This window comes from Mya arenaria, chromosome 12, assembly GCF_026914265.1.
Source record: "Mya arenaria isolate MELC-2E11 chromosome 12, ASM2691426v1".
Classification (NCBI taxonomy): domain Eukaryota; kingdom Metazoa; phylum Mollusca; class Bivalvia; order Myida; family Myidae; genus Mya; species Mya arenaria.
In genome coordinates, this window is record NC_069133.1 from 21,214,042 (window position 1) to 21,233,794 (window position 19,753).

At 34.5% G+C, this 19,753-nt stretch overlaps 2 protein-coding genes and 1 long non-coding RNA gene across 4 annotated transcripts; all 3 read right to left on the bottom strand.

The window, feature by feature from the left end:
* Positions 1–1,290: 1,290 nt before the first annotated feature.
* LOC128210240 (uncharacterized) lies at positions 1,291–2,646 on the bottom strand. 2 transcript variants are annotated; one of them, XR_008257126.1, is made up of 3 exons: positions 2,490–2,646; positions 1,940–2,092; positions 1,291–1,310 (listed from the first exon to the last, which is right to left on the bottom strand). It is a non-coding gene; the product is annotated as an uncharacterized LOC128210240 (long non-coding RNA). The 2 variants fall into 2 exon arrangements; XR_008257127.1 differs by lacking the exon at positions 2,490–2,646 and adding an exon at positions 2,292–2,395.
* Positions 2,647–4,381: 1,735 nt separating this feature from the next.
* Positions 4,382–5,840, bottom strand: LOC128210538 (glycine-rich protein 3-like). The gene is made up of 2 exons (XM_052914886.1): positions 5,489–5,840; positions 4,382–4,389 (listed from the first exon to the last, which is right to left on the bottom strand). The coding sequence occupies exons 1-2, from the start codon at positions 5,838–5,840 to the stop codon at positions 4,382–4,384; spliced, it is 360 nt and encodes a 119-aa protein (XP_052770846.1).
* A 6,269-nt stretch (positions 5,841–12,109) lies between these two features.
* Positions 12,110–12,942, bottom strand: LOC128211184 (ctenidin-3-like). The gene is made up of 2 exons (XM_052915646.1): positions 12,418–12,942; positions 12,110–12,168 (listed from the first exon to the last, which is right to left on the bottom strand). The coding sequence occupies exons 1-2, from the start codon at positions 12,899–12,901 to the stop codon at positions 12,161–12,163; spliced, it is 492 nt and encodes a 163-aa protein (XP_052771606.1). The 5' UTR covers positions 12,902–12,942; the 3' UTR covers positions 12,110–12,160.
* Between the last annotated feature and the right edge of the window lie 6,811 nt (positions 12,943–19,753).

Below are 19,753 nucleotides of genomic sequence, written 5' to 3' on the forward strand. Positions count from 1 at the left end.
GCGTCTCGCGTCGTTTCGCTTTCCGATATTCCTGACAAATTATCATAAATGTGACATTACAATGCGAAAAAAATAGAAGTCAAAGGAATTTGTAACTGGCTGCTACATCGGAAGGCTCGATTTATCTTTAGAAAATGACGATATCTAACATTTACGGGGTGAAATCTATCCAAGTCAGAGAAAATCGGATAGCCGCCATGTTGTCAACATTGACATCGATACAAAGGAAAAGCGTGTGTGTTACGCATACTGTTAATGCAAACAAGGGTAAGTTTAACTTTTAATAACACCGGTCCTTCTTACAGTATTGTTGAAACAAAGATTAAATCATCGCACAATATGAGTAAATCATAAATGGCCCGAATGGGGAACCCGGAAGTGACATTAAATAACAGTTACATGCCAGCTATACAGTATAACCTTGTATTCTATAGTATGAGCAGAAATGGTTTATTGGGGTTATGCATAAAAAGTTTCAGTTCTAAGCGATTGAACACTCCCCCTTATGAATAATAATGTAATAGTTGACAAGTGACAATCATGGGTGATACCAATCTGTAACTTTTGCATTGCTCAAACTTCACATGCTTTGATTTTTGTTCTTACAGAAATTGTGGAACATGTTCACACACTCTGGCTGTAAAAGTAGACCTGGGAGGAAAAGTGCCCCCGGTGTGGGGCTCGAACTCACAACCACCAGAACACTAGCCCGGCGCTCTAACCAACTAAGCTGACCGGGCAGCTGGTTCTAACCCACACACACTACCCTCCCCCATTTACCGGTCAAGGCTGGTGGAGGGTCTCCTGCTATTTACCGTTGACACCATTAAAGTATTCTGATTGATGGAGATAAGGAAGTCCCCTTATTATTGTCTTCAACAAGCCTACCGCCACAGGGGACCTAGCATAAGACCGGACACCGCCCCCCCCCCACACACGCATGATATATGCCAGTCCAGGCAATGTCAACCTCAAGAGAAAACCAGTGATGACAAGTTTTACAAATAATCAGAAGGACCTATTTTAAACATTTAGTTTTACTTTGCTGTACAAAAGTAATGGACTATTTGTCCAGAGAAAAACAACCACAAAACATTAGCTAGTATCTTGTCAATATTTCATTATGATATACATGTAGAAAGCAAACATCAAAGGCAGTAGCATTTACAGCTAGTATTAAAATATTTAACAATACATGTAACTGATTTATTTTAATATTGGCATCTTTTATTTATTTCAGGAAAGTGTGGTCTTATGAAGAGAGTTCTTGAAGTTGTTCAGCATGTTGTTCTATGATGTTAGCTTCAGTTCTGGAGTATAACACCAGTTGTTGCATATTTAATATCAGATTTATTAAATACATTGTTGTTTTGCAAACATTACTTAAACTTTGATATTTCTTTGGTGTTTATGTATGATATTGTAGGTGAATATCTCTTTATTGCAATGGCAAATATATTTTAAAATATATAGCATTAGCAGAAGTTATTTTTCACTGTTAAAGCTGCACTTTCACAGATTGATCACTTTGACAACTTACACAGGATTCGATTGCATTTATCATGTTGTGGCTCGGAGAAGTTTGCTTTGTGATTTATATATTAGGTCTAAATTTAAAGAATGCCAAAATAAGCCGATTCTGAGACAAAAAGTGTCAAACTAGAATTATATGAGAGTGCAACTTTAAGAATACTGTTAATCGAGTGTGCACGTGATCCGGACTATGAACATTGGATGAACTATCATTAAATATTGTAGATTTACGTAAATGGCCCAAAATATAAGAATAACAATGAAAATACGTACATGTTTGACTTGTTCTTTATTCATAATAAGTCTAAGTCTTTACAGCACATGTTTGGCAGAATCAAGTTCTAATGAACATACTAATTGATTTAAATGTACAGTGAAATAAATTGTTTTATACAGAAAATAATACCTTAACGATTCAGACCAATCTGTTCTCGTTTTGTTTTGGTGGCTCAAATATTTATCTGAGTTTTGGAGGAGGCCTAGCTGGTGTGAGCTGGTCAAATACAGTAGCTGCTTGAGGGTCAGTGTTTTCTTGATTGGATTTCCCGTCGACAAAGTGCTGATATGAAAATAAGAAATCTATGAAATGTGTCGGAATGACAGCTACAAAAGCCATTGTTTACATAGGAACCATACGAGTATATGAGATTCGGAAGCATGCGATGGTTCGGACAAAAATTTAGTTGTACGATATTTCCTGATTTACTTTGAAAGCAAAGCAGTTTATAAAAACTACATAACGGTATCAACAAAAATACCTCTATCTTGAATGAAATCAATCGTGTCCATGTTGAACCTGATATTAAATGGCCATTAATGCCGATTTGACAACACAAGCCAAAGCATAAATGTACGATGTTTATAGTTTAAAAATAGTAACAGGTCATGCACGGACAATTTCAGTATTAAATAAATTTTGAGCGGATTGAAATAAGTAGTTTTGTTAAAAAAAATACTTTTGTACAGACGTATAGATGTTTCGCCTTTGAACGATCTTTCAAAATTTCCAAGTTCAGCTGTTGATGAGGTCTTCCACAGAGTCTGATACAGCACTTGCATTTTTCTAAATAACTCGCTGGTTTCGAATACGGAACGAATTGTAAGCCATCTTTAGTCGGCCTGGCTACCTTGTATCTGAATTACAAGTGCCATGACAACACATATTTACCATAATACTTAAAAAGGCGAGTAATTGCCAGCGCATGTATATGAAGGACTCTGGTCAGTTTGACGGACAAAATGGCGGATAGCAACACGGCTTATCAGCCCTACATTCTGATTGGCTGATAGGACCTGTCAATCAAATCCTGTCGTAAGGTCAATTATGCCTAACTAAACCATTGAATTGGCGAAATTCAGCCACAATGAATAGTTTAGTAAAATGTTTGCAATGCGGATGTACGAACCTCTGATTAACCAAATTAACAAAACCATTAGATGAATCAAATGGTTCACGTCAGGCGTTCTCTAAATTAATAAATCAAAACACAGACGCTGGTGGAGGTTTGATCGTTAACACTCTTTCATTAAAGAAAACATATTTTTTCTCTTATAACACGAATTAATTTGCTTGTCTGACAACATCCGACAACAAATGTGTCGTTATCGTCATCGTTTTGCTTAATGGGCAATTGTAATTATCACTAAACTCAAGTAAAAAAAATGACATATCATTAGGTATCTTAAAGAAAAATTATAATTGAATGGCGAAATACTCTTTAAAATAATTTTAAAAGCAAAGCGATGTTTCGTCAATTAAAATATTTTGTAGTGCACATGCGGAAAAAATGTCTAAGGTTTGCGTAAAATAGTTGAAGTATATACGATGTGCAGCAGACAAATAATATTAATCCTTTATCAATGTTTCCATAAAAAGTTTGAAACATCCAGAAACACTTCAGTAATAGTAAGATGATCTTAATGATTAAGAATGGGCTGAGTGAGCGTAGCGTAGATTTTACTTCAGGTCATCTTTTACTTAGGGTCATCTAACTGACTAAGAACATATTCTCATTAAATGATAAATGCGAAGATGCGCCTAGGTGCGAGCCCTTGATAAATATGCCGCAGTATTAGTTCGCTTTTTCTCCCCTCTCCTTTGCACATTTCCGCCTCGCCATTTTCGCATTTTCGAAAGCGATTTTTACGCGATACTGATTGGCAAATATGTTGTTTTAGCGAGTTAAGTATGTCATTTCAATAAGACACGTAAGTCATTTAAATGGCATAGTCGAACATACGTCTGTCGTTTATCATATTCGTTAATCATAATGATATACGAAGTCGTTTTAAAGAGATACGTTAATGCATCAAACCAGTTAGCAATCGTTTAAACGAGATATGTTTATCGTTTAAACGAGATACGTGAGTCGTTTTAACGAGATACTCCTCTTTCTGGGGAATGGCAGAACTTTCTCTTGCATTTGTGTTATTTGTTAGAAGTATGGTGAAGTGATACCTATTATTGGCCATGTTACACTGTGTCTTTTACAGCACGAAGTGTACTATAATCAAACCTATTGTCTTTTCTGTTCATGCCGATGGAACAAGATCTTGTCACCAGCCTGTGACAGTTGATTCCATGCATTAACAACACGGGAAGAAAACTGATGAGTGGTTCCACACCTTCTCTTATTAAACATATGGTGAAATGAACATTTTTAATGCAAATCGATAATGACATGCTCACTTCTAATATAAATAATCATTTCATTTCTCTTTCTATAATAGCTAGTGTTGATGTTTATGTTGATAGAGAATCACGTGACACAAATTGTAGTTATTTAGTACAATTTATTGCAACATAGAAAAAACAGGAATGGTGTCAATGGACTTGAGGTGTCTGTGTTTAGTATTCTGAAACAAAATAGAAAATAAAATAAGTATGATGAACACATACATACATGAATCAATTTGGATTCTGGGCCTTCCACAGTGCAAAAATGGGTGAGGAAGGCCTAAATTAAAACGTTTCATAAAATCATGTTTTATTTAGTCTTGAGAAACAATCCTTTCGGTAGTAAAACATAAATTCTTAACGACATGTTCTAGGGCAATAAGGAGGGCAGTTATATTTGACGGGACCCTGGACTAACGTGACCCTGGATCCGAGACCCAAATTTCAACTTTGGATTTATTTTTGGGTTTGTAATGTTTGAGCTTGTACAAACTATTTGCAATTATGAATGCCTAAAAATAAATACATCATTAGCATAGAAATTATTTCAATGCATAAATTATAATGCATTTTTGAGTGTTTCTGAATCCGCTTGTAACTAATTGTATGTTTATTTTAAATGTGCATGCATTTACTTTTATCAAATTATGTTATCAAACCTATTAGAAATATGGAACATATTAAACTATTAAAGACAACAACTATCGACCTCTTATATTGAGTATATTTGAACTGAAAGTTCATATTCTGTAAGGTGACATCCTAATAATATATCTTTTGGTATTTTTAGAAAATACTAATGTATTAATATTCGGTCTGAAAAGTGACAACGTCTGTATTAAAGACGTCCCGGGACATCTATGAATAAGCCGGGACTTCAACTGTTAACTGCCGGTATAGTTTATTGAAAAAAATCCGGACCACTCTGGCCGGGACCTTAGCTAGTAACTGCCGGGATCGCTTCATTTTGTATAAAGACATTTCCGAAAAAATGCTTTTTGATTAGAGATCTGATTAAATCTTCTTCTTATGCTTGCTAAATATTGAACCTCAAAACTAAATAAAAAATGTTGTTGTTTTAAAAATATTTTATGATTTTGCTCTGTGGAATTTGTAAACCAACGAAACAATTCGAACATTTAAACTAAAAGTAAAACACATTGTCCTATTATAAAGGTATAGTGGCCGGCACTTAATTTCATTAAATTAAAAATTGAACAATCAATGTCATTAGTTTCAATTGATCATAAGCAATAATTGTTTCCTATCGAAACGTACTTTTTGCATGGTATCCGCCATAGCCTCCACCGAATCCACCATGGCCACCTCCGTAACCGCCAAAGTCACCGCCATAGCCACTGTAGCCGTTATATCCGCCGCCGTAGCCGCCACCGTAGCCGCCGCCATACCCTCCTCCGTACCCTCTATCGTAGCCGTCATAGCCACCTCCATAGCCACCTCCATATCCACCTTTATATACTACTCCATATCCACCTTTATATCCTACTCCATAACCACCTTTATAACCACCTCCATAACCGTCGTCATAGTCATCTCTATATCCCTTTATACGATAGGCTTGGCAGGCCACGATAGCACCAAACAGAGCAAGAATTGCTAGAACCTTCATTGTGCTGAAAATATAGAAGTCAGTGTTGATGATTTGTTTGAAGTGTAGCGAGTTAAGCGAGTACGATACCAATTCAATTTCATTTTATAAGAAATGGAACTAATTGGGACAAGCCCCGTAGCCAGATCTCAAGATAATTGGATGGAATTTTCATTGCTTAAAAGCGATTATTTGGTATAACATTACACTTTATACACTTAAAACACCAAGCCCATTGGGTAAACCGTGGCCTTACCCAGACATAAGGCACATCATGACTCTAATGGAACATAAGATCAATGGGATCGCAAGTCTCATTGAGATTTCCATATTGATCATATATTAAAACGTCTTTAAATGCTACAACTGTGTAAAGATATGATTGTAAAGCACAAGTTCTGTTATTTTTCAACAATTTAATTAAATCGTAAATGTAGCTAAGCGTAAAAACAATTATATTTATTAAATTAACTATAGACTACTTACGTTGTACAGCGATGAAGAACAAACGAGACTGTAGCTTGGTAGGGTTGTGGAGTTTTTATACACGACCTGTGACAGTCTGACCAACATGGTAAGAAACCTTATTTGCAGGCAACAATGAGGAAATGTAAATGGAAAACAATGAAACCTAATAAATCATATGACGGTCATCAGCGCTTTGATTTGACGAATGGTTTATATAGTACTGTACACTAGGAAGAGAGTAGTGTGGTTGTGAAACACATTAATGTATCTTCACATACAAACACACGAGTGTTTTTATTCAAAATAAATGGTGACAATGTGACGTCTTTAATTTGGAGTAATTCATGGGCAATGACGCGAATGTTTAATGTTTTGATTTTGAAACAATTGGCGCTTCAATAGTATATATGAATGGACAATATCGAAAGAAAGAAGCACACTTATGTATATCACAATACCGAACAATTCAGCGAAAGAAAAATGCGCACTTATCGATTGAATTGATAAACATGCTATTGAATGGATATAAACGATATTGATATATATGATGTGAATGTACATGTTTGCACATAAACTGTGTTATACTGTTAAGTCCTTATATAATTCAATATTATACAATTGTAAAAACTAAGACTGATCGCCGTCAAACACATGAGAACATCAGATGACACTACAGGACATAACCGTTTGACATTATACAGTTCACACAAAATATAGTCGCCCTTAACCGGTGAGCGAAGCAAGATTGTTTCAACTGTGAGAGCTCGCCCTTAAAGACAAACACTATAAATTGGTGAATTGTTTTTAATTTTTATGCATTATCGTGTTAACCGCAATTGACTTTTATGATCAAAACCAAAAAAAAAATAATGCATAAAAATAGCCATATTTTGGCTCCTTGTAACTAGCAAATTTGTGGCCACGTACTTAATAATTAAAAAAACAACAACAACATTTATTAAGTTTAATATTTTTTAAATGTATCTTTTTGCATCAACCTTTACACGAAGACGACCAATTAAATGTCCACAGTTGACGTCAGATCCTTTCTTGCCTTTTGACATGGTGTAGCTAGTGTATCTTCTCATATTTAAAATATAGTTCCTGTTCTACAGGCACAGGCGGTGTTAACATTTATAAAATATCACTGCTTGACCATGGCGCCAGTTGTGGGTTAGACATAAAGTAAAAACAAGAATTGTTAAAGCAGCAAAATGGTATTCTATAGGCACAGTCGGTGAACACATTCACAAAATATCACTGTCAGGCCATGCCGCCATTTGTGGTGTTAAGATATAAAGCAACAACAATAACTGTTAAAGAAAAAATGGTCTCCTACAGGCACTGGCGGTTTTAACATTCACAAAATATCACTGCTAGGCCATGGCGCCATGTGGTTAAGTTATAAAGCAACAACAAGAGCTATTAAAGCAGCAAAGTGATAATGAAGATATATGATTGATAGGGAATACGGTCGACAATTACACCGACACGGCCGACGCCAACATCGATACGGCCGACGCAAACACAGACACGGACGTCAACGGCACCAAGACAGCCTACGATGACACCAAGACGGCCTACGACGACACCGACACGGTCGACGTCAGCATCGATACGGCTGACACCAACATCGACAGGGACGACGCCAACACCGACATGGACGCAACAACGACACCCACACGGCCGACGATGAAACCGGCACGGACGCCGATTACACCTTGGCTGTCACAATACCTCGATAGTTTTCGTAGAAAAACATGCGAGTGTAGAAATAAATATCTTGTAATTTATCTTTACATACATGCCAAATTCATGCACACAATATTTAAGGCATGTACGTTTATTTTAATTAAGGATTCATTGAAAACCTATGACTTACCAAAGTATAGAATTATGTTTCAGATCTTTTTGCAGTTGCTCTTTATGTATAAACAGAGTCTTTAAAATGACGAATTCAAAGCAGTTTAACTTCCGAAGCAAACATTTGTTAACTAATGAGATAAATGGATAGAGTGCTAAGAGAATAAACTTTTCTTTTGAAAAAGCAAATTATAGGCGAATATATGTGTTGCACATAATAACAGTTTATATAACTCATTGTAGGAGGGAAGAAAAATCCAGTAAACTCACCATTACGTGACGCAACATTATTAATGTCAAAGTCGTGGTTGCTTATGCATTCCATCTGTTGACCACACACCGCAAATAATATCGCTCATGATTTGATACATTGTATATCCTTATTATTATTATTATAAAGTGCGCATGTAGTAATGACTAAACTCATTTGGATTTCAACATAAAAACAGGTTTATAAGCCTATGTTATTACTATGAAAGGATCATAATACTTTTTAACGGGTCAGTTTAAAACTATTATTACCCTTTATGAAGAGCGGTCGAGGACCGTTATCGATAGGCAAAGAAGACGCACGATATTGAATTCAGACATATTTATACCCTTTTCCATACGAAAATCAGCCAAGGACTAACGAGCGTTATCGATAGGCTTCGAAGATATTAAGTAGCTGATTAAACCGACATTAACAGTTATTAATAAATTTAAAAGTGACATTCAAAACAGTTTTATACTATGTATTATTTTGGTGTAGAAATTTTAAAGATACAACATTGTAAAAAGATGATGATCTCTTCTAAATTTCAAATGGTATGATATTACAATGTTATAAAGAAAAAATGACCGGTTAAACTGTACGTTATCTTACTCAACAGAATGGTTCAATTATTTAATAACATTCCGTTAAATTGATATACTTCTTTATTGTAACAGCTCGGCAATATCCGGTAAGCAAGTTATCCGATGCACGTAATCGCCATATTTCGTTTAGGCGTCGTATTTAGGATTTGACATTGGGTGCGCAACTTGAAAAGCCATCCTCTCAGACCCTTTAAGTATTTGCTGAAAAACAATTCTATGCGTTTGGCTAAGTACTTACATATGTCTACCCCAATTCAGAAACAACCAAGAAAACACGGAAGAATGGACTTGTCATGCATAAGTTTTATACACACCACATGTTAAAAGTGCCGCATGCCGTTATTAAAATCTAAGGGAGATAATAAAGTGAGAGATTTCATGTTGCCTTGTGTAATTATGTACTCAAACTTTACTGTCACTATCAATTAAGAGTGACAACATATATAAAATACTAATAATTAACTCTTTGTATAATTATTATCCCCAATATTAGTAGACTCGGTTTGTGTCCCAGATGCTCCGACTATCATGAATGTCGCATTGAAAGTACGTGCATGCCTTAGTCGGTGCAATAAGCCAGATGTGAATAAGATTTTGGCTCACATGAATATTGTACTTAATCATATGCTTTCCGATGGTTTATAAGACTTAATCAGTAAATACAAATGATATTGCACTATTTCAAATAATGAATCAAACTGTGAAAATATCAGCTCATTTTTTTCGCTGTGTTGATATATTTAAACGTAAGCGCAAAAATGCATGAACACAATTTCAATGACGAAATTTAGGAAATAAACGATGCTTTCTCGACTCACTTTTCTGAAATAACTACTTACAACTGTTATTGTATATGCTTTTGAGGCATAAAATAAAAATGTAAAACAACATGTTTATTTCAGTGAAGGACCGGATTAGATCTCACCACAAACAAGATACAAGAAACAAGACAATTTATTTCACGTCGGACATATCATAAACTACAACACTAAATCACAGAGCTATTTTCCGACAAAATGCAAATTAAATAACACATAATTTATGCAACACCTGGAAGATATTAAATGAATTTAAATAATATATTTGCGCTTACGTTTAATATGGACGCCATTACCGGGCTTAAATATCAACACAGGGAAACAATGAACTGACATTTTTACAGTTTGATTATATAGTATTAGCAAAATAGTTACGAAATAGGATTTTATCATATTAAATGATTATAAATACATCGATTCTAAATAAATCTCAAAATTATTTAGACGATGTGGTTATGTCTATTTTTTTTTTTTACTACAACTTAAAACTACAAATAATATTGATACAAAAGCAGGTTGCCAAATAAAATGCAAAGTAGCTATGCCCAGGTATCATTTAATTTCTTTCGATTGTATTTTTGTTGTAGATTTTGGATAATATTCATTTGAATTAAAGAACAACTTAACATTGCGTTTTGTCAATTTTCAAATTTGAATTCCATTCCTTTCAAAAGTTTTCAAGTTATGCTTTGTACATTAATTGCGGCTGGATTTCGCCCATTTAATTGTTAAGTTAGGCATTATTAATCAATAACTATTATTTATTCTATTTCAACGAACAGGCGTAATAATATCATAGCAGAAAGATTGATATAAGTAATAAGTTATAGTTATTGTTTTTTGTTATTATATTTATCTGTTTAAATACAAAGAAGTTGAGGTAATAATAGTGGTTCCTAGAAGGTTGTTCGAGAAACGTACATGTAGACAGTGACGTTTGGTGGCTGATTTCTGCCATTTCGATTTATTTCGCATTTTCTTGGGGAAAAGGGCGAAGAGGTGCCAAATGCAGAGTGAAACCGTCTCTTAAAAGCATAGCGAAAATGCGCAAAGGGCGCCTTGATAATATGCCGCAGTATTTGTTCGCATTTTGTCTCCTCTACTTTGCGAACCTAGGTACCAACTCGATTTTTGAACGAGTAACTAAATCGTTTAAGCAAGATACGTAAGTCGTTTTTACGAGATAAAGAAATAGCACGTATGACGCCTCTATGCCAGGCACCGCAGGTATCAGTATCAGTGTGTGCATACCACGTGATAAATTGCGTCATAAATGCTACGTGGTTTATTTTAACTTTTAATAAAAATAACTTACTTTTCTCACAATATTAAATGAAACATAGCACAGTCTACGCCGCTTACAGCGTCCCACGTTCGGTCTTTTACAAGAGTTTGATTGAGAGTTTAATTTCATAAAACACTTCGACAAACCTTCTGACGGAGCGCTGACAAAACATTATTTTGAAAGCAGGTTTGTCGAAGTGTTTAATGAAACTAATCACCTTATCAAACTTCGATGCTACAATGAAGGCGGTGCTTTTTAAGCGGCATAGATTGCACTTTGTTTTATTTAAAATGGTGTAGTAAAAGAAAAGTTATCTTTGATTTAAGTCTTTATTAAAGCAAAATGTTGCCTTCCGACATAGCATATATGACGTAATTTATCACGTGGTATACACACACTGAATACACTGTCTAGTTATAATCCGGTAGTTGGCTTACAAGTATGTAACACTTGCTCTACCAGTCATCATTTCTGACGTCATATCACCCATTCTATTTCTATGGCTGACATTGTGAACTGCACAATTGTCTGTCTGAGTCAGGTGAAATTATCAAATTTTGTCAAAATAATACCAAAAGCAATCTCGCAAGTTTTCGTTAGAAATGGAGATGTTGATGGCTTTTTGTTTTATTGGTTTCATTTGGACAAATGGTATCTCGTCTTAGTGTTTGCGTTAGAAGTTCTGAATACATTTACTTCATACTTGGTCTTATCACCATTTAGTGATTGATTCCACACATTTACAACACGGGAAGAGACCTGATGTGTGGTTCTTCACCTTCTCCATTCAAGCTTTAGTTTATCATATGGTCTTGATATCAAATATGATGATTACATGCTTACTTTAAATATCTATACTCATTTGATGCCTATATGCGTATATAACAAGTGAGACAACTCACTTTCTATTATGGCTGGTGTTGATGTTTGTGTTGATAGATAATCACGTGACACAAAGTGTAGTTATTTAGAAATATTTATTGCAACATAGAAAATCACAGGACTGGTGCCAATGGAATTGGAATTCAATGGAATTGAGGGGTCTTTCTTTAGTATTCTGGAAAAGAAAAAATGAATATAATGAACACATAAATACATAGAATAATTTGGGTTCTCTGTATGGTAATTAGTAAACCATCTGAACAATTCGAGCATTTAACTAAAAGTAAAACACATTGTACAACTGTAAACGTATAGTAGCCTATAGTTACAATGCATTACAATAAATTAAAATTGCATGACCCATTTCATTAATTTCAATTGATCATAATTTTATAAGACATATATGTTGACTATTTAGACGTACCTTTTGCATGGTATCCGCCATAGTCGCCACCGAAACCACCATGGCCACCACCGTAACCTCCATTTCCTCCTTCATGACCCAGCATTTTTTTCAAGCCACCACCGTGAACGTCTACACCGTAGCCGCCATTTGAACCGCCGTAACCGCCATTGTAGCCACCGCCATACCCACCTCCGTACCCTCTATTATATTCATCATATTTTCCGCCATTGTAGCCGTCATGGCCACCTCCATATTTGCCACCATATCCACCCCCATAGCCACCTTCAATGCCACCTCCATAGCCACCTTTATACCCTTCTCCGTAACCACCTGCATAGCCAACTTTTTTGCCACCTCCATAGCCATCTTTATAACCACCTCGATAGCCATCGTCATAGTCACCTTTATATCCATCATCATAGTCACCTCCATATCCCTTTATACGATAGCTTTGGCAGGCAAAGAAAGCACCAAACAGAACAAGAATTGCTGAGACCTTCATGATACTGAAAATATAGAAAGCTATGATGATAATTTGATCGAAGTTAAGAAAGTACGATATCAATCTATTTATACTAAATAAGAAATGGAACTTCCTGGTTTCTAATTTACTGAAATAAATGCCTTCGAAAACAAGACAACTTCTGCCTTCTTATTGGACAAAACATACTGATGACGATTAATCGTGGGATAAAATTTAGACATTACTGAGCATACAAAACCCGTGTCCACACAAACTGTCATTAATCATTGACTATATACCAAAAAAGATATGTAAACTGCTTTAAAAGCTTAAAAATGATTGATTGGTATAAGATTACACTCGGTACACTTTGTTGTTTAAAACATCAAGCCCATTTGGTATATTGTAGCCTAACCCAGACATAAGACTCAGCAAGACTCAAATACAACACTATGAATGCGATTGCAAGTCACGTTTAGATTTCAATATGTAGCATAGTTACGTTAAAATAGGTCAAATGCTATGATTGAATACTAACGTTATAGAAGTGCATATAGTTCTGTACTGTTATTTTTCCAACGATTTATTTTATCGCAAATGTAGCTAAGCGGAATAACACTTATATCAATAAATTAGCTATCGACTACTTAAGTGTTACAGCGACGAAGAACACGTATAATAATACTGTTTAATAAATAAGCTATCGACTACTTACTTGGTATTGCGATGAAGAAACAACGAGACTGTAGCTTGGTATGATTGTTGAGTTTTTATATACAACCTGTGACAGTTTGACCAACGTGTAATAAAACCTTATTTGCAGGGGAAAATGAGGAAATGTTTTTGATAATGTAATGGTAGATACTAAAAGCTAGTTAATCATATCAGGGTCTTCAGCTCTTTGATTTGACGAATGGTTTATATAGTACTGTACACAGGAAGAGAGAAGTGTGGTTGTGAAACACGTTAATGTATCTCCACCAACAAACACACGATTGCTTTATTCAAAATAAATGGCGACGATGTGACGTCTTTAATTTGGAGTAATTCATTGCCAATGTCGCAAATGTTTAATGTTTTGATTGTGAAATAATTGTCGTTTCATTAGATATAAACATTTCAGAACAGAATCTTTAAAATGACGAATTGAAAGCAATTTGATTATCGAAATAAACATTAGTTCACTAATAAGATGAAAGTATTGAGTGCTAAGATATTAAACTTATTTTCTGCAAAAGCAAATTATAGGCAAACAAATGTGTTGCACATAATAAAATAATTATATAATTAATTGTAGGAGGGAAGAAAAATCCATTAAAATCACAATTACGTGACGCAACATTCATACATTTATAAATGATGTCAAAGTCGTGTTTGCTTATTCATTCCATCTTTTCACCACACATCGCAAATAATGATAATATCCCTCATATTTTATACATTTTATGTCCTTATTGTTGTAAAGTGCGCACGTATTAATAACAAAACTCATTTGGAGTTCAACATAAATATAGGTTGAAAGACATTTACATTAATTTACATTTTACTGACCGTTCCAAGTACCTAACAATCCTTGATAAACATACCTAGTTTTTTATATATAGCATGTATGCACTGTGCTGTTTTTGGAGTTTTGTGCTGTTCTTCCATGTTTCTTGTTTGCGATTTTATGTTACATGTCTTTGGCGTTTACCCAGTGCCATTAAACCGGGTTTATGTTTATTTTTTTGCTACTGAGCTTGTTTCTGTAGCTTTTCGCTTGAATATTCATAGGCCAAAGTTATTTCTACGAAAGTACCATAATACTTTTTTAATGAGTCAGTTTAAAACTATTAATACCCTTTACGAAGAGCAGTCGAGGACTAACGAGCGTTATTGATAGGCATAGAAGACGCACGATATAAAAGTCATAAATATCAATAGCCTTTTCCATACGAAGAACAGCCAAAGACTAACGAGCGTTATCGATAGTAGCTGATTGAACCGACATAAACAGTAATTGATCTATTTAAAGGTGACATTCAAAACAGTTTCATACTATGTATTATTTTGGTGTAGAACTAAAAATAAAAAAAAATAAAAAAATAAAAGTTTAATCTCTTCTACATTTCAAACAATATGATATTACAATGTTTTAAAAGAGAGTCGACTGGTTAAATTGTATGTTATCATACTCAACAGAATGGTTCAAGCATTTAATAACATTCAGTTGAATTGATATTCTTCTTTATCTTTCAACTCGCAGTCTCCGGTAAGCAAGTTATCTGATGACATATTTCGTTCAGGGGGGTATTTATAATTTGACAAAGGATGCGCTACTCGAAGCGCAATCCACACAAACCCTAAAGACTTTGCTGAAACATAATTATATGCGTTCGGCTAAGTCCTAACACAAGTTTTCCATGAAACCTGAATCAAAATAAACGTACATGCATTTAATTGAAATTGATGACATGTAGGACCTCACACATGCATGTTTAAGGTTGTATTAGTTCAAAATGGTGTATTTCTTATTCGTATTCTTTGTACTATTGTTTCAAGGGAAGGGATGGACGTTAAATTGTGGTCTTGTGTGACAGTACTATACACTGGTGCACGTAAAAGAACCAGGGTAGTTCTTTCCAGGGTAACATTCTGCCTGTGCATTATGCTCCAATAACCTCATATGACAAACAACCTTATCGGAGCACTCGCCAAATGGGCATTGCCCGAGTGTGAGTATAAATAAGATTATACACTTAAAACTCGGAAACAACCTTGCCCTAGTGTGAGTATAAATAAGATTACACACTTAAAACTCGGAAATAACCTTGCCCGAGTGTGAGTATAAATAAGATTACACACTTAAATCTCGGAAACAACCTTGCCCTAGTGTGAGTATAAATAAGATTATACACTTAAAACTCGGAAACAACCTTGCCCTAGTGTGAGTATAAATAAGATTACACACTTGAAACTCGGAAACAACCTTGCCCGAGTGTGAGTATAAATAAGATTACACACTTAAAACTCGGAAATAACCTTGCCCGAGTTTGGGCATAAATAAGATTACATACTTAAAACTCGGAAACAACCTTGCCCTAGTGTGAGTATAAATAAGATTACACACTTAAAACTCGGAAACAACATTGCCCTAGTGTGAGTATAAATAAGATTACACACTTAAAACTCGGAAACAACCTTGCCCTAGTGTGAGTATAAATAAGATTACACACTTAAAACTCGGAAACAACCTTGCCCTAGTGTGAGTATAAATAAGATTACACACTTAAAACTCGGAAATAACCTTGCCCGAGTGTGAATATAAATAAGATTACACACATAAAACTCGGAAACAACCTTGCCCTAGTGTGAGTGTACATAAGATTACACACTTAAAACTCGGAAACAACCTTGCCCTAGTGTGAGTATAAATAAGATTACACACTTAAAACTCGGAAACAACCTTGCCCTAGTGTGAGTATAAATAAGATTACACACTTAAAACTCGGAAACAACCTTGCCCTAGTGTGAGTATAAATAAGATTACACACTTAAAACTCGGAAAAAACCTTGCCCAAGAGCGCGCACAATTTTTTTCAAAACCGCCACAATCCAAGAATCAACAAAGAAAACACGAAAGAATGGACGTGACATGCATATGCATTGAGACAACGCATTTATCATACAGTCAAAAAGGCAAAATAAAACTTCTTGAGAATGAAGATCCATATAGCTCAAAATGTTATTCTAAAAATAATATACTGATAAAATTATTACAGGCTACATAAAAGTAAGAGTGATAAAGATTACCAGCATTGTAAAGCACTAGTTGCTTCTAAAACAATGTACAGTGTAATTTAAAACAGACATGGAGCACTTGCATTTTGGTCCTGACCAAATATGTATCAGTCTTTGGAATTCTTTAAAATTTTCTCCTTGTCTAAAACAATTTGTATGGTTGTTCTACATCTGGGCAGCCTCAAAACGAAACGCGTTCCTGCCATATCTAAAATTTCTTACCCTAGGAATGTCAACTGTGTTTGTTAATCTAAAACTATATATAGCTCTTTTATTAAATTTATCAAAATGATGTCAATATTTTGGTGAAATACAATGTAAGAACATAAAAGTTTCAATAGCAAGTGTTTCAAACCAGCATGAAGGGTAGACAAATTACAGCGACTCAATAGATCTTTATAAGATGAGTTAAAATCAATATAGACTATTCAAAGGGCACTGTATTTTTTTTAAATTTATCATTGATCAAAAATGCCTAATTGATAGGTTTATAGTTAAAATTCGGTCAGATAAAATATTTAAAAATAAGAAGTCTGTTCTTTTAAGAGGGAAATTTGCTTAGTGAACACCGAAATTCAACATTTCACTTGAATTTATGACCCATAAACGTTATTTACGATATATCACACTTTTCATAGATACTATGATTTATATTGCGATTCAAATACAACCAATTATTATGATGAGGCGACAAGTTTATTGATTTATTGAGTTTCAAGACAAACGTGTGCGGGTTTTACCATTGGTTTGATAAGCGTCTATTGTAGCATGCAATCAGTATGTTGTGAAGGCGATGAATGCATTCCAGCAACAGCATTTCTTTGATGTTTTTGCTAATAAATATAATGTGATTTTTTCAATCATTATATTTACTTAAATCCTGTTTCACCTTTGATGTAGCCTGAATTCAAAATGTTGTTTCCTCGTGTGATAATAGTAAGTCAGTGATATAACGGTATACTTACAAATCATTTATTATTTGTCCTTATGCCAAAGCAGCAGCAAAAACAATAAAACAACAACAACGAAACAACAACAGCAACAACAACAACAACAGCAGCAACACAAACAACAAAATAACAACAACAACAACAACAACAACAACAACAGCAACGCAACAACAACAACAAGAGTTCTTTTGAATGGTACACTGTCACATTGTCATCTGTCTAAGGATCATTAAATTTCTTTCATTCGTTTTTGGTTGTAGGCTTTGTATAAATTCACATTGTGTTGTGTCAATTTGAATTCCATTCCTTTTAGTAGTTACAAAGTTATGCTAAATGTACATTTTGTTGCAGACATTTACAGAACAAAGGAATTAACTCTGAAACAACGTAACCAGGTGAAACAATTCTTGCCTTGTGCAAACATTCACAGTGTATTGTGTCAATGCTCAGTGTTTAACTCAATTCCTTACAGTAGTTTCTGATCTATGTTTCAGGCAAACTTTGTTTTATTAACTACAAGGACAAGCGGAGATAACTTTGAACAAAAGTGCCCAATGGTAAGTATTTCTGTGCTGTTTATCATGAAACTGAATTCCGCCCGATAGTTATGCTTTGTACAAACTCTTTGTAAGAAAAAATCAAAGTACAATGCAACAATAACTATGAAACAATTTGACAAAGACATAATTTATGCTCGTGCTCAGGTTGGGGACAAGAGGAGATAGCTTAGCAACTAAAGTGCCCTCATACTCATAATTGCAAGGTACAAAACGTCACATTGCCACCTATCGATGTTCTTAGTTTTAATCAATTCCTTTCAGGAGTTTCCGAGTTCTGCCCCAAATAAAAATGATTGTTGAACAATAACAACAACAAAAAAGACCAATACTGACAAGAAGGAGTTATTATGTTCCCCTTAGTCGAAGAGGAGACATAATAAGAATAATTCCACGAACAGTATCCCTTCGTGGAAGAGGAGACATAACAAGAATAATTCCACAAACAGCATCCCTTCGTGGAAGAGGAGACATAATAAGAATAATTCCACAGAACAGTTTCCCTTCTTGGAAGAGGAGACATAATAAGAATAATTCCACAGAACAGTTTCCCTTCTTGGAAGAGGAGACATAATAAGAATAAGAATAATAATCATACTAGGTTGCCTTCCGTCGTAGAAGGAGGGGCGTAATGATAAAAGCAGTATATTCCCCTTAATCGAAAAGGAAATATAATTAGAAAAATGACAGCGTGTCATCCTTTATCGAAAATTATAGTAAAACCAGTATCCCTAGACATAATAAAAATAATTAGAATACAACCTACATTTTCAGCCAATAAAATTGCAGATAGGCAATCATTAAGTATTAGACCTAATCATTAAGAATGTTAATTTTGTTGTTTACAGGTCCGACTACTGTCCCATATCCGATACAAACTTCCTGTGTCAGATTAAGCGTTGCCAATGTGTCAGTCAACAAGAATATATTCTCCCACCTCACATTAGTAGATCCAATAATTTAACCATGCTAGATATTCTTATCTTGCCCACAGGCGAAGATAAAATGCCCGTATGGAACTCCTTTTTAATTGTCACAACATTGTAATCACCTCCCTTGTTGAAGACTGTCGTCAGTAGCATCAAGGAAATCTTGTCTTATGGTAATATTTAGAACGCTAATTAATTATTTCTCGTTTCAAATGTCACCATAAAACAGTTTTCACGCATCATTCAAGAAATAATGCTTCATTCTCCTTAGAACTATTTAAAGAGACCGATTTGACTATTGACATTAACTGCACGCATATCCATGACAACCACGTGCTATCGCATATCCATATAACTATTCATGAAAATGATAAAAAAAAAACATAATCATTGATTCCATAGCAAAGAAATGAAACATTAAAGTAAATAAAATAAAAATGTTCAGTCTTATCGTTTGATTTAATTTCGAACGGAATCACTTTATACATGGGATTTTTATTTATACTTTTCATTAAGATAACGTTAGCTGTCTACTTACTACAAAAGTATCAATATCAACCCAATTATACTCAATGACATGTACAATTGAATGAAATGGATATTTAGGTTTTATAAAATATAATTAAATATAATAATTTATGTATTACATGTTTATTCAACAGTGTCAATCATGCA